The following is a 15,115-nucleotide window of genomic DNA, read 5'->3' as shown; positions in this document are numbered from 1 at the left end:
TGCCACGGCAACCAAGCAACATCCGCTTGATGTGCCAGACTTGTCGCTGTGTCAAATGGGGAATGGGTTGTCAAAGCAGAGGAGCTCTGGAGCATCACAATGACTCATTGGTTTGTTCTTGTTTTGATTATGTATTTTGTCTTATCATTTTGTTGTGAAGCGCCCTGTGATCTTTGGATGAAGGGCAGTATACAAATGTTGTTGTTGTTGTTGCTGTTGTTGCTGTTGTTGTTGTTGTTGTTGTTAGAGTTAGACACTTTGAATTCTGTTTTCCTATTTTGGCAATGCTGTCATATTAAATCTCTTTCCTGTCTTTTCTGCCTTTCAGATCATGGTGTACATGACCGGCGGGACAAAAGTGGTAGATTCGGATTTCAGCCGTCGGCTCAGCTTCCTCTATCCCATGCCTTTCAATAATGTCTCCATTGCAATTAATAATACCAAAGAAGCTGACTCAGGGCAGTACATGTGCACAGTGAACCTCCTCAACAGTGGGAGCGAGCAAAACATTGGACTCATCAACCTTACAGTCCTAGGTGAATTGAGCCTTGGCTTGCTGTGGGTTTGGGGGAACCTGAGGTTAGAGGTATTTCCTACTGTCCCGAGGGCACTAGGCAAGCAGCTACTTACAGCCCTCATTTTAGCACACCAGATTGAGTTCCTAAGAAAATTCTGCATCACAATTTCATATTACAAATGTGCTTAATGGTTGGGCGTAGGTTTTCTTCTTCGCTGGTGGTAACATTTTACAAAGACAAATTTTGAAAATATTTTTAAAACAAAAACGTAGCAACAAGGTTTATCCCCTGTAGTGTCACTAGGGCAATATGAAACAAGGCATTAAGAATCAAAGCAGTCAGGATTTCAAGAGAGGTAGCTGATGTGGACACAGCCCTACAATGATTGCCAATGCTATCAGAATTTGGGATTGACAAATCTGTCAATTTCAGTTGCTCATACCCTAATCCTGTGAACTCCCCCGCCCTTTTTTCTAATGCTCTCATGAAAATGCACATGTGCCTTTGTGTGCATATCTTCTAATATTTGCATCTTTGCATGCAATTTTCCTGCATATAAAGATTTTGTGCACATTATTTTCACTAATGTATGTGTTTGGTGCACACTTTCCCCTAGTACAGTCGTACCTTGGCTTTTGAACAGCTTAGTTCTCGAACGTTTTGATTTCTGAATGCCACAAACCCGAAAGTGACTTTTCCGGTTTGCAAACTATTTTTGGAAGCCGAACGTCCAATGGGGTTTCTGATTGGCTGCAGGAGCTTCCTGCAGCCAATCAGAAGCTGCACTTCGGTTTCCGAAAGTTTTGGAAATCGAACGGACTTCCAGAACAGATTCCGTTCAACTTCCAAGGTACCTGCTTTTTCAGTACACATTTTAGTTGTTGGAGATCTGCACTGCAAAAACGGGGCAAGTGTGAATTTCAAATGACAGTTGCATTTCAGTGCATGGGAGGCACCAAATTAGATAGGTTTGCATTAAAATACAAACTGAATGGATTTCTCCCTCTCCTTATTCAGAACCAGCTGCAGTGTTGTTTGTGGTCAGAAGATGGCAATGTTATAATTTTCCATCTTATTCACCTTCCTTAACTATGGGCCACTTGATACAGATTTGTAAGCCTCATTATTTGCTTTTGCAGTTCCTCCATCCCTGCCAAAGTGTCAGATTCATGGAAGCCCTCGTGTCGGGGGAAACATTACCATGACCTGCAATTCTACTTTTGGCAAGCCTATCCCTAAGTACAACTGGAGACGCACTGGACCCACCGATCAAGTTTTCTTTGAACCTGTGCAAGGTAGGAAATAAATATGTCCATGTGGGAACAGATTCAGAGAAGGGTCACGAAGATAGTTGAGGATGTGCAAAGCAGGTCCTGTAAGGAAAGTTTGGGGAAACTCGGAAGAGAGAGGACTGAGGTGTGGAGGGTTTGGGGATATATAATAATAATAATAATTTATTATTTATACCCCGCCCATCTGGCTGAGTTTCCCCAGCCACTCTGGGCGGCTCCCAATCAGTGTTAAAAACAGTACAGCATTACATATTAAAAACTTCCCTGAACAGGGCTGCCTTAAGATGTCTTCTGAATGTCAGGTAATTCTTTATCTCTTTGACATCTGATGGGAGGGCGTTCCACAGGGCAGGTGCCACTACCGAGAAGGCCCTCTGTCTGGTTCCCTGTAGCCTCACTTCTCGCAATGAGGGAACCGCCAGAAGGCCCTTGGCGCTGGATCTCAGTGTCCGGGCTGAACGATGGGGGTGGAGATGCTCCTTCAGGTATACAGGACCGAGGCCGTTTAGGGCTTTAAAGGTCAGCACCAACACTTTGAATCGTGCTCGGAAACGTACTGGGAGCCAGTGCAGATCTCTCAGAACTGGTGTTATGTGGTCCCGGCGGCCACTCCCAGTCACCAGTCTAGCTGCCGCATTCTGGATTAATTGCAGTTTCCGGGTCACCTTCAAAGGTAGCCCCACGTAGAGCGCGTTGCAGTAGTCCAAGCGTGAGATAACCAGAGCATGCACCACTCTGGCGGGACAGTCCGCGGGGAGGTAGGGTCTTAGCCTGCGTACCAGGTGGAGCTGGTAGACAGCTGCCCTGGACACAGAGTTAACCTGCGCCTCCATGGACAGCTGTGAGTCCAAAATGACTCCCAGGCTGCGCACCTGGTCCTTCAGGGGCACAGTTACCCCATTCAGGACCAGGGAATCCTCCACACCTGCCCGCCTCCTGTCCCCCAAAAACAGTACTTCTGTCTTGTCAGGATTCAACCTCAATCTGTTAGCTGCCATCCAACCTCCAACCGCCTCCAAGCACTCACACAGGACCTTCACCGCCTTCACTGGTTCTGATTTAAAGGAGAGGTAGAGCTGGGTGTCATCTGCTTACTGATGAACACCCAGTCCAAACCCCCTGATGATCTCTCCCAGCGGCTTCATATAGATGTTAAAAAGCATGGGGGAGAGGACGGAACCCTGAGGTACCCCACAAGTGAGGGCCCAAGGGTCTGAACACTCATCCCCCACCACCACTTTCTGAACACGGCCCAGGAGGAAGGAGCGAAACCACTGTATAACAGTGCCCCCAGCTCCCAGCCCCTCTAGACGGTCCAGAAGGATGTTATGGTCGATGGTGTCAAAGGCTGCTGAGAGATCCAGCAGAACTAGGAAACAGCTCTCACCTTTGTCCCTAGCCGGCCGGAGATCATCAACCAGCGCAACCAAGGCAGTTTCAGTCCCATGGTGAAGCCTGAATCCCGATTGGAAGGGATCCAAATGGTCCGCATCCTCCAGGCGTGCTTGGAGTTGTTCAGCAACCACCCGCTCAATCACCTTGCCCAAGAATGGCAGATTTGAGACTGGGCGATAGTTGGCCAAATTGGCCGGGTCTAAAGATGTTTTTTTAAGAAGCGGTTTAATGACCGCCTCTTTCAGCGCGTCTGGGAAGGCTCCCTCACAGAGGGAAGCATTCACCACCCCGCAAAGCCCATCGCCCAGCCCTTCCCGGCTCGCTTTTATCAGCCAGGATGGGCAAGGATCAAGGAGACAGGTGGTCGGTTTCACTCGTCCAAGCAGCCTGTCCACATCCTCGGAGGTAACAGATTGGAATTGATCCCATATAACAGGACCAGACAGAACTCTAGCACTCTCCCGCCCTGGCCCTGCTCCCACTGTGGAGTCTACCTCCTTCTGAATCTGAGCGATTTTATCTGCAAAAAACTTTGCAAAAGCTTTGCAGGAGATCTTGGGGTCCCTACCAGGCCCCGGTGGTACAGGTGGTTCCGATAAACTGCGAACCACCTGAAAAAGTCTCCTGCTGCTGTTTTCTGCAGATGCAATGGAGGCGGCGAAGAAGGCCCTCTTCGCCGTCGCCATTGCCACTTGGTAGGCTCGACGTTGAGCTCTAACCCGTGTCCGGTCTGATTCAGAATGAGTTTTCTGCCACCGGCGCTCTAGCCGTCTCAACGATTGTTTCATCACCCTCAGCTCCGGGGAAAACCACGGGGCTGTCCGGGCTCCATGCAATCGGAGAGGGCGCTTCGGAGCCAGACAGTCAATAGCCTTGGTTAACTCCGCATTCCAGCGTGCCACCAGGGAATCAGCTGAAAGGCCATCAACTTGGGATAAAGCATCCCCTACCACTCTCTGGGGGACGCAGGTGGCGCTGTGGGTTAAAGCCTCAGCGCCTAGGGCTGGCCGATCGAAAGGTCGGCGGTTCGAATCCCTGCGGCGGGGTGCGCTCCCGCTGCTCGGTCCCAGCGCCTGCCAACCTAGCGGTTCGAAAGCACCTCCGGGTGCAAGTAGATAAATAGGGACCGCTTACCAGCGGGAAGGTAAACAGCGTTTCCGTGTGCGGCTCTGGCTCGCCAGAGCAGCGATGTCACGCTGGCCACGTGACCCGGAAGTGTCTCCGGACAGCGCTGGCCCCTGGCCTCTTGAGTGAGATGGGCGCACAACCCCAGAGTCTGTCAAGACTGGTCCGTACGGGCAGGGGTACCTTTACCTTTTACCACTCTCTGGAAGCCAATTGGATCCATTAAGTGGCAGGGACGGACCATCCGAATTGGTCCCACCTCCCTGCGGAGGGGAAGGGTTGCGGAGAAGTCCAGTTGCACCAGGAAGTGATCTGACCATGGCACTTCTTTTGTTTCGCTTTTAGTTAATGTCAGATCACCAACATCCGTAGAGGTAAACACCAAGTCTAAGGCATGTCCGTGGCTATGAGTTGGGCCAGACTTATTCAGGGACAGCCCCTTGTAAGGTCGTGTCGGCATGGATGTTAAAATCCCCCAGGACAACCAAGCTAGGTGTCTCCAGGAGCATATCCGCCACAACCTGAAGCAGCTCGGGCAGGGAATCCTTGGTGCAGCGGGGAGGTCGGTACACCAGTAGGAATCCTGTACTGCCCCTATTGCCCAACTTCCAGAACATGCACTCAGAAAACTGGGTCTTCCCAATAGGACGCCTGGTGCAGACTAATGACTTCCTAAAAATCACTGCAACCCCCCCTCCCCGCCCACATGACCTGGGTTGCTGTGCGTAAGAGAAACCTGGTGGGCAGGCAGCGGCAAGGACAGGCCCATCTGCCTCATCCAACCAGGTCTCTGTCACACATGCCAGGTCAAATCCTCCATCCACAATCAGGTCGTGGATGGCAGTGGTTTTATTCATCATTGACCTGGCATTGCACAGCAACACTTTCAGGTCATGTGGGTTTCCCTTGCTGATTACTGTATCCTTCCGGTCAGGACCAGACCTGGAGGCAGGGATAGTCTTCAAACAACGACTAAACCTGCCTCCTCGGTAATGACATGGTCTGGTCTTAGCATAACTCCTCCTCCTGCCCGTGATCACTGAGATCGGGTGTCCCAATACATCTCCCCCTGTGGAACCTGCCCCACCCAATCTATTGGCTGAGGCCCACTCCCAGGCAGCCATGACCCTTCCCCTTAAAAGGCAAAATACAAACTATATAATAATTTAACAGAATAATAATAATAATAAAACAAAACAGAACAAAACAAAACAAAACAAAGCAAGGAACAATAGTGCTGACTCAGTGCTTATCCCACCCCAAGCAAAAATAAAATAATGAAATAATATAATATTATAAAAAACAACAACCACCATTTAAAGTGCTGCAAATTAAAAGCGATTAAAACATTTAAAACCATTTAAAACCATGGGGAGCCCATGCAATTTGTTGTTGTTTAGTTGTTTAGTCGTGCACTGTTGTTGTTGTTGTTCCGTCGTTTAGTCGTGTCCGACTCTTCGTGACCCCATGGACCAGAGCACGCCAGGCACTCCTGTCTTCCACTGCCTCCCGCAGTTTGGTCAAACTCATGCTGGTAGCTTCGAGAACACTGTCCAACCATCTCATCCTCTGTCGTTCCCTTCTCCTTGTGCCCTCCATCTTTCCCAACATCAGGGTCTTTTCCAGGGAGTCTTCTCTTCTCATGAGATGGCCAAAGTATTGGAGCCTCAGCTTCATGATCTGTCCTTCCAGTGAGCACTCAGGGCTGATTTCCTTCAGAATGGATAGGTTTGATCTTCTTGCAGTCCATGGGACTCTCAAGAGTCTACTCCAGCACCATAATTCAAAAGCATCAATTCTTCGGCGATCAGCCTTCTTTATGGTCCAGCTCTCACTTCCATACATCACTACTGGGAAAACCATAGCTTTTACTATACGGACATTTGTTGGCAAGGTGATGTCTCTACTTTTTAAGATGCTGTCTTAAAATGCTAGTCGTGCACTAGCATTCTGCAAATTTCTTAATGAGTTTTTAAAGTATTTTAAATCCACTCTTTCATAAAATATAACAACCTAGCCTACAACATATAAAACAAATACAGCTGGCCCTTAAATATCCAGAAGATGGAATTGGAGAAATCAGCATGAGATGCTTAATCTCAGTGTCATGGGTTGGGCAAAAGATTTGTGCATTGCAAGGGTGATCCTTGTTGTCACTTCCAGCTCTACAATTGCATGGTTCTATAATAAAACATCAGTACATCCTGCTTGGTTTAAAGAAAAACTCATGTTGTAAAGGCCTGTCTAAAGCACGACAGTATTTAAAAGGCGTTGCAAGGAGGGAGGGACGGTTTTTGATGAATCTGTACTGGAAGGGAGTTCCACAGGGCAGGGTCTACCACTTCGGTCCTTAGTGAAGGTCAACCAAACATAAGGGGTGAGGGAACCACTAGAAGTGCCCCATCGGAGGATCTCAGCGCTTATAGATGGACTATAAGGGCTCAAATGGTCATTAATTAATAAATTTTGTTTATTTCATAAAATTTGTGCACTGCTTAATTGTAAATAAACCGCAAAGCAGTTTACAGAGAGTTAATACCCCTTGCACAGATGAAGGCAAAGACTACATCTAAGGCCCAGGCTTGAGGGGAAACCTGTGGCCCTCCAGATATTGTTGGACTACAACTCCCACCATGCCTGATCATTGGCCATGCTAGCTGAGGCTGATGGGAGCTGGAGTCAGGTTCCCCAAGCCTAACTTAGACGTAAAGATGTTTGAAGTACAGGAGGGGTTCAGCTTTGTCTCTGAATTGACAAATGATGATTTAGCCTTATGCGCAAACACAGCCTGTGTACAGCTGGGCTGGATCTACATTAATCTTCTAAATGTTATTAAATTGAACGTTCTATAAGGTTCAGTGGCAGTTTCCCTTTGTCGGTGGTTCTCCACTCTGCAGCGCCCTCTGATGTCTCATTTTAATAATGCATTTTAACGTTATAAACAACGGGTGTAGATCTGTCCCTGGAGAATAAGGCTTTCCATGGCTACTGGTTGTGACAGCTGAGGCGGTATGCCTTTGAATAACAGTTTCCGGGATTCGCAGGCAGGAGCAAGTGGGTGTTGTGCTCCTGCCCTGCTTGTGTTCTTTACAGAGGCATCTCACACTGTACAAAAACAGCAAGCTGGTCTGGATAAACCTTTGGCCTGACCTAGCAGAGCTCATTCCATGCTTTTAGGACAATATCGCTGGATGAAAAACAAGATCCCAACTGAAATAAGCTGCTGCTCTGAAGCCTTGTTTCTGTTGTAATTTTTGCAGACCGTAAGAGGGGGATTCTGAGGCTAAACAACCTCACGGCAAGTATGTCCGGAACCTACTTCTGCAATGCTTCCAGCGATGCTGGCTTTTCCAGCTGCACCATTGCCCTGGAGGTGTATCCACGTGAGTGCAATCTTGGTTTCACCCTACGGAGCTGCCAGTGAACACTTTGCACGGAAATGGAAGCGTCAAGGGTTCTTAACCCTTCCATACCCAGATTCTTTTCCTGCTGCACATTTTTTACATGACTAGGGAAGGAGAAGAGGGCCTGTGCTGCATTCTGGGGCCAGATCAAGGCTGGATCAACACAGATAGGAAAAACGCTATTAAAACACTATACAGTGAATGTGGCAAACCCGAAATGTATACTTGTGGGTTTCACTATCCGTGCATGCACACAAGCACTCTGCGCACTTCACGCATGCACAGAAGTGTTCTATCATGCCGCGTGCATGCGCAGAAGTGGTGCCCCATGTTGCAGACTTTCCAGGGTACATATGGACCCCTGGAACGAATTAAGTTCGTATCCAGAGGGTTCACTGTATAGCTCCCAATGCAATTTACTGTTGACAACAGATTGCTGCTCTATAGCGCCATCTGGTGTCACATTTTTATAACACATTTTAAACGTTATAATTGACAGGTGTAGCTGAGTCTCTACCAATGTCAGGGACTGGGCAGAGGAGGAATGGTGGAGACCGCCTCCCCAATTTGACCCTTCCAGAGAAGAAGAAGACAGTTCAGAATTACAACAGGGGTTTGAGGGAGATCACGGAGGCAGATGAAGGGAAAAGCTGGGAAATAATGGGAGAGGAGGAGGAGGAGGAGGAGCAGAAGCACTGGTGGGGGCAACACCTGATGGACTCAGAAAGAATTCCAGACACACACACACACACACCTCCCAGACTCCGGCGAGCCTTGAAAGTAGGAGAGCAAAGAGCTCAAAGGCAGAGGGCACATTTCAGCACCCATAGCGATGACTCAAGAGGAAGTGGGAGAGGTGGAGGGGGTGGAGATTCACTTGGGACAATACCATTATTCTGAGAGGCTGCATTCCCAAGCTTCTCTCTGTAAATATTGAATAAAAAGCAGATGGTAAGGCCTTTCCCTTGTCTTGTCCATTCCTGGCAACCTGCTGTGGGGGTTGGTTCCTCTGCCGCCCGACAACTATTCTCAATGGCTGTGTTGTATCTCCACTGTCAGAGGAAGTAATGCTTCTCAAGACGAGTTGCTGGAAACCACAGAAGGGGAGAGCGCTCTTGTGCTCAGTTCCTGCTTGCAGGCTATTCATAGGCATCTCATTGGCAACTGTGAGGACAGGATGCTGGACTAGATGGGCCACTGGTCTGCTCCAGCAGGGCCCTTCTTTATGTTCCTATCAGATTTCCCACGTCTATGATCCTGGAATCTCTTCTCTTCCCACTCTTATTACCATTTTCTGTTTTCTCTCTGCTGTGATTCCCTTTGCAGCGATCAATGGAGCCATGGTGGCTGGTGCCGTCATAGGAGCCCTCATTGGACTTGGCCTGATCATTTTGTTTCCACTCCAGATGCTCTTCTACAGAAGGAAGATGAAAGAATCACAGGAGGAGATGGCCAATGAGATCAAGTGAGTGAAAACGAGGTTCTTAAATTGCAACACAAGGCAGGCAAGTTGTGACCAGACATGACTAAAGAGGCTAAAATCTGTTTGGAAATACTTTTAAACGCAACAGCAGAAGGCCAGTGAACAGATTGCTGTCTATGAAAGAAACAAGTGCAATAATATCAAACAGAAATCAACAACGCATTATACCTGAATGAACCTCAGGGAAGAGAGAAATTGTCCCTTATTTCTCCCTTCCCTGGAATTCATTCGGGTACAGTGCATTGTTGATTTCCATTTGATATTCTTACATTCATATCCACAATAGCTGTTCCATAGTCTAGGCCACCATACCTCTAGAGTTAAGCTAGTAGTTGTTTTCCAGTATTGTGCTAACATATTTCCATCTGCATACATGGAAAAGATTGGTAGCTCCTAAACAGTAAATTATTGTGGTCATCTATAAACAGATTTGGGACGCGGGTGGTGCTGTGGGTTAAACCACAGAGCCTAGGGCTTGCTGATCAGAAGGGTGGCGGTTCGAATCCCCTCGATGGGGTGAGCTCCCATTGTTCGGTCCCTGCTCCTGCCAACCTAGCAGTTCGAAAGCACATCAAAGTGCAAGTAGATAAATAGGTACCACTCCGACGGGAAGGTAAACGGCATTTCTGCACGCTGCTCTGGTTCACCAGAAGTGGCTTAGTCATTCTGGCCACATGACCCGGAAGCTGTACGCTGGCTCCCTTGGCCAATAAAGCGAGATGAGCGCCACAACCTCAGAGTCGGCCACGACTGGACCTAATGGTCAGGGGTCCCTTTACCTTTACCTATAAACAGATTTAATAAAAGCTAGCCCTAGGATCAGGTTACACTACCTGTTTCATAACAGAAACAGGAAACTAAAAAGGTTCTTCCTCTCACTCCTTTCCCCTCACTAGTTCATCTTTTTCTCCCCCCTTCCCCACCTTCACAGGGAAGATGCTGTTGCCCCAAAGACTCTTTCCTGGGCGAAAAGTCCTGGCTCTGATATCGTCTCCAAAAACGGCACCTTGTCCTCCATGAACACGACCCGGGATCACAAACTCTACCCGTCCAAGCCGCCCTCAGACACGGCCTCCATCACCACAGCCACTGGGAGCACGGTGGGCTACAAGCCCCCTTTCAGCAACCACCGCGGCGGGACCCACACACCGACGCCCAGCCTCTCCAGCCAGTCCTTGCCCCTCTACTTCCCGCCCATGGCAAATGGGGTCCATTGCCACCACGCCAATGTGCCAATCCATAGGAACACCCTCCACAGGACAAACGGGGCTCAGCCACAGGCCCCCCGACTACACGAGCCTGCCGCCCCCACCCAAGGGCTCACCTCCTCCACCCTGAGCCGCATGGGGGCCATACCCGTCATGGTGCCTGCTCAGAGCCAAGCAGGATCCTTGGTGTAAGGGCTTGGCGGCACCCTCCAAGTGTTCTAGCAATCCCATGCAATGCAGAGAGGCTGGAAGCACTGGCTCTGGGATGTCTGCCTGCCTGCCTGCCTGCCTGCCTTCAGAGCTCCTGGGTGAGGTTTTGCAGGTGTGTCCTTCGAAGGAGCAGTTTTCAAGGAACCACCATCAATGAGACTTTGCAAAGACTTGTGAGACAGGCCTTTTGTAACACCTTTCAGAACTCTTCCTCTTGGTGCCCGAGTTGTGTCTAGCAGTGGCGGCATCTACTCGAACAAATACCAGTGGGTCTTTGTTTTGCTTTGCAGGATGTGATTCATTCCTTTCTCTCTCTCTCTTATTGGAGGAAGCAGCTGTGCTGGGATTGGCTATCTTGACTTGGGGGAAAACGTGGCAGGGCAGATCTGAAACCTGCAGCCAGAGTGAGGTGCTTTCTTGACCCGCCTTTCCTGGGAGTAGCCCAAAAGGATTGGAGGGCATTGGGTGCTCTGGAGGGAGATGGCAAAGAAATATTGCAGTTTAGGTCAAAGGGAAGAGGGGTATGTGTTCTCTGAACTTGAGTTACCACAGGAAAGCTGCAGAACGACACCTCTCCTTTTTCAAGTTTCTAGACCATGGGAGATTCTTCAGAGTCAGAGAAGGGCTCTGTAGGATATCCAGTGTCATTGGCCACTTTCCATAACTTGGCTGAAGCAGAATGAGTTATGCAAGCAAAGGAAATGTATGCACATTAGTTTGGTTTGCAGAGTGTTCGTAGCTTGTCTCTTGCTGCAGAATTTGTATTATCTCGGCACAGAGCACACCCAGCCCTGAACAAAGAGCTTTGGTAGTCCAGTCTCTGTTCTGAAATTGCTTTTATTATTATTATCTGGAATGGGGGGATGAAATGGGGTGTTCTTCATAGTATTCCAACCTTGTTGGCTAGTGTAGGTGCCACTCAAAATAGCAAGAGCCCTTTGGCCACCTGCAGTTCCCAGTTACTCAGATATGAATGTTGATGTGCAAATTGGATCATTTTCCGTTTGCTATCAAGAGTCCCTGGGAGGGGAGACAAGGCAGGTTAGGCAGAGAGTCTGTGATTTGCTTTGTCACTGAGCAGGAATCCCCCTGCACAAAAGTGGCCAGCAAAGGGAGGGAGGGTTCCCTTGGCTTTTCTGTTCGTTGCCATTTAGGTGACCAACTTTTACTGCTATTTTTAAATAAGGAAAGAAATGCAAGTTTTACAACTGCAAATAGTTTTTATTTTATTTTTTAAAGCTATTTCAAAATTGATTTGCAAATGCTGGGAAGAGTGGGGAGTGTCTGCAATTTCTCTTTGTTTTCTCTGAGTAACCCCTGAATAGACTTTCCCTTCTAAACAGCTTCCTTGTGTCACTGAGCCTCTCCCGTCTCCTAAAAAAACTCCCACAATAACTTGAAGCCCAGTTTTGGATGAATCCTCGCAGTTTTGGCTTTAGGAACGGGGAATATTTGGCTGGTTTCTTCTGCCCCCTTGTGATGCACAGAGGAACTGTACCTGGTCAACAATTCCGCCTTGGGGATCTTCAGTAAGATGTTTCTTCTTCCTGCCCTTCCCAAAAGCTTCTGCAACTAACCTGTATGTAACCTTACATCAGAATATCCTAACAATGGATTCTCTAAGGGCGCCTTCAGTATTTTAATACATATTGTGCAATTATGTTTATTCAATGGACTTTTGATCTTCTGTTTCTTTCTTTTTTATATAAAAGTAGATCTAGCACATAATTTATACTTATAGATATCAACAGGTCTGTGAATCCTGGCTAAAGTCCTCTAACCATTTTCATGCTGGCTAATTTTTTTTAATGGCAATGAGACCCTTCTGTTACATGAGAAGCTAGGATGGCACTGAAATATTTTTATGTACAGTTTGAAAAACATATTATTTTTCATAAATAAAAGTATTTGTTTTTTATATTTAAAAAAAACTTTGGGGAAAGTGTTTGTTTCTGTGGCCTGTTGTGTATGAAAGCAGTTCCACCTTGAAGCAGATTGCTTTATTCATTTTTCTTACTGTATGTATTTATTTTAAATATTCAGGGTAAATGACCTTGAAAGGTGTCTGACATAAAACTGCAACCATATGATTTCAATAAGAAACCATGCTTTAAGAGGGCAATTGAAAATAATTCTGAACCCAGCTGAGCAAACTGCAAAACTAACTAAACTATCAAGGAATCGCTTAAAGATCCTAGAATGGTACTGGCAGGTATTAAAAACAGCAGGAATTTAAAAAGATGGATTTGGGAAGGCTGAGGTGAAAAGAAAAGTTTTCAACAAATATCGACAATCTAACATTGTTGGCACAATGTTGCTAAAAGTGTATGTGACCAGGTTGGGATTTAGCTGGAGAGACAGCTTCTCAAATGCCCTGGTCTGGAACTGCACAGGGTTTTATATACCTGTAGCAAAACTTTGAATCTAGCACAGTAGCAAACTGGCAGCTGTGACACTGGTAGGACTGTGGTCTAAACCCCTGAGCCTCTTGGGCTTGCTGATCAGAAGGTCGGCAGTTCAAATCCTCACAATGGGGTGAGCGCCTGTTGCTCTGTCCCAGCTTCTGCCAACCTAGCAGTTCAAAAGCATACCAGTGCAAGTAGATAAATAGGTACCATTGTGGTGGGAAGGTTCCCATGCACTCTGGTTTCCGTCACGGTGTCCCATTGCACCAGAAGTGGTTTAGTCCTGCTGGCCACATGACCCGGAAAGCTGTCTGCGGACAACGCCAGCTCCCTTAGCCTGAAAGTGAGATGAGCGCCGCAACCCCATAATTGCCTTTGACTTAACTGTCCAGGGCTCCTTTACCTTTTTTATTACCTTTTACAACACTTTTAACAGGGGTGTCATAAGTTGTCCATAGGTTGCCCCAGAGAACAGCCACACAGGAGAGTTTTATGCCAGCCACAGCTTCCTAACCAAAGGAAGCCCCAGCATTTTGCAGTTATTGGGTCCAGAAGCTACTAGGACTTAGACCACCGTTGTGGCTGGCATACCAGCCAAAGCTGACAGCAGGTACTTCTGCACACACATAAGACCTTCAGCCTCCAGAGGCAATGCTGAATCAAGGAGCAACCCCAAAGCTGCGCCCCTGTTCTTTCAGAGTGAGCGCAACCCCATATAGAACAAGCAAACGGGCAATTTCCCCGACCTAGGCACACTCAAATGCAGAGCATCCATCTCGCTGGGATTCAGGTTATTGGCTGTCATCCAGTCCATTACCTGAGTCCAGTCGCAGGTTCAGGACTTTCACAATGCCACCTGATCCAGATGTCACAGATTCGAACTCATAACCTTAGGTATGATGCCAAAATGTGTCAAGTCAAGTTTCATGTTGCACCCATGTCCACTGTAATAAACGAAAATCTGCCCTTATTCCCTTATGGGGGACACACGAGCCCTTACAGAGTCCTTTGCAGGTTCTCCATCGGTCGGAGAAAATAGCAGAGGTCGAACAGAATATTGAGAAGCAAAGCAGCTAGTAAGCCTGATCTTTATTGAACTGTTGCAGCAGGAGGAGAAGGAGGACTTCGAACAAAGGTGTGCCCGCCCTTATATAGACATTTTAAATTGCCCACCCTGGAGTTCAAGACCACCCCCAGAAACATCATACATACATCACAGAAGGGGTGTAGCTCAAGACAGCTCCCCAGACATATCATACCTACATCACAGAAAGGGCGGTCTACAACAGAAATCTGAGTGCCTTGTTTATCTCCTGTCGTTGTTTATCTCCTGTCTGACAGGTTACCTGTTAATGCTTACTTAATTGGATACCCTGGGGAGCCTGGCCAGTCTTTTGTAGTGACATGTGCTTAGTTCCTGAGCCAGGTCACAGGCTCACACTATTCATACACAGATATACCCTTAAGACAGGTTTTGTGAATGAAAAGACATTGGGGAGGCTTTTCCATTTTCCTTTGACCTTGCAGAGAAAACATTTGGTCAGCTTGGGAGTCAAAATGGCTCCAGGACTGCCCTCCTGTGCTGCCTCAGACATGTGGCCCATACATCTATGTATGTGTTTGCCTGGCAAATCCATGAACATTTATTATATATATATAATACCTTAATTTTTTATTTCACCACAAACAGCCAGTCTTGCAACAGCTAAATGTCCAGGTAGCATATTTTGTGCTCTGTGGAGAAATTTGGTAAGATGTGCTAGGACAGTGGTTCCCAACCTTTTTTTTGGGGGGGGCATGCCCCACCTAAGCATCTCAAAAATCCTGACACGCACACCCCTCCCCCAGTGATATATAATCCTTATTATTCAAAAAGTGAACTCCTATTCACATGGAGGAAGTCTAAAAGGCCATTAACTTGGTCTAAAGATTATCAAATTGCCCCCTTAAAAATTAAATTGCCCCCTCCCCATGTTAGGAATCACGACGAAAGGTGCCCTGTTCTCAGCTTATCTGGAGAATAGTGTTTGTGCTGGGAAGGTGCCGCCCGATTCTTTTGACAGCTCTGTTAATAA

At 47.4% G+C, this 15,115-nt stretch overlaps 1 protein-coding gene across 1 annotated transcript in view; it reads left to right on the top strand.

Moving 5' to 3' along the window:
* ESAM (endothelial cell adhesion molecule) overlaps positions 1-12,566 on the top strand; it is a 99,994-nt gene extending 87,428 nt beyond the window's left edge. Inside the window, exons 3-7 of the mRNA XM_079955141.1 lie at positions 329-536; positions 1,658-1,813; positions 7,591-7,713; positions 9,061-9,199; positions 10,149-12,566. Coding sequence (XP_079811267.1) covers positions 329-536; positions 1,658-1,813; positions 7,591-7,713; positions 9,061-9,199; positions 10,149-10,617 — 1,095 coding nt within the window. The 3' untranslated portion in view covers positions 10,618-12,566. The remainder of the gene's footprint in view (positions 1-328; positions 537-1,657; positions 1,814-7,590; positions 7,714-9,060; positions 9,200-10,148) is intronic.
* Positions 12,567-15,115: the final 2,549 nt, after the last annotated feature.

This window comes from Podarcis cretensis (assembly GCF_951804945.1).
Source record: "Podarcis cretensis genome assembly, chromosome: 15".
Lineage (NCBI taxonomy): Eukaryota > Metazoa > Chordata > Lepidosauria > Squamata > Lacertidae > Podarcis > Podarcis cretensis.
The sequence above is the reverse complement of the archived record's forward strand: the minus strand, read 5'-3'. Positions and strand labels throughout refer to the sequence as shown.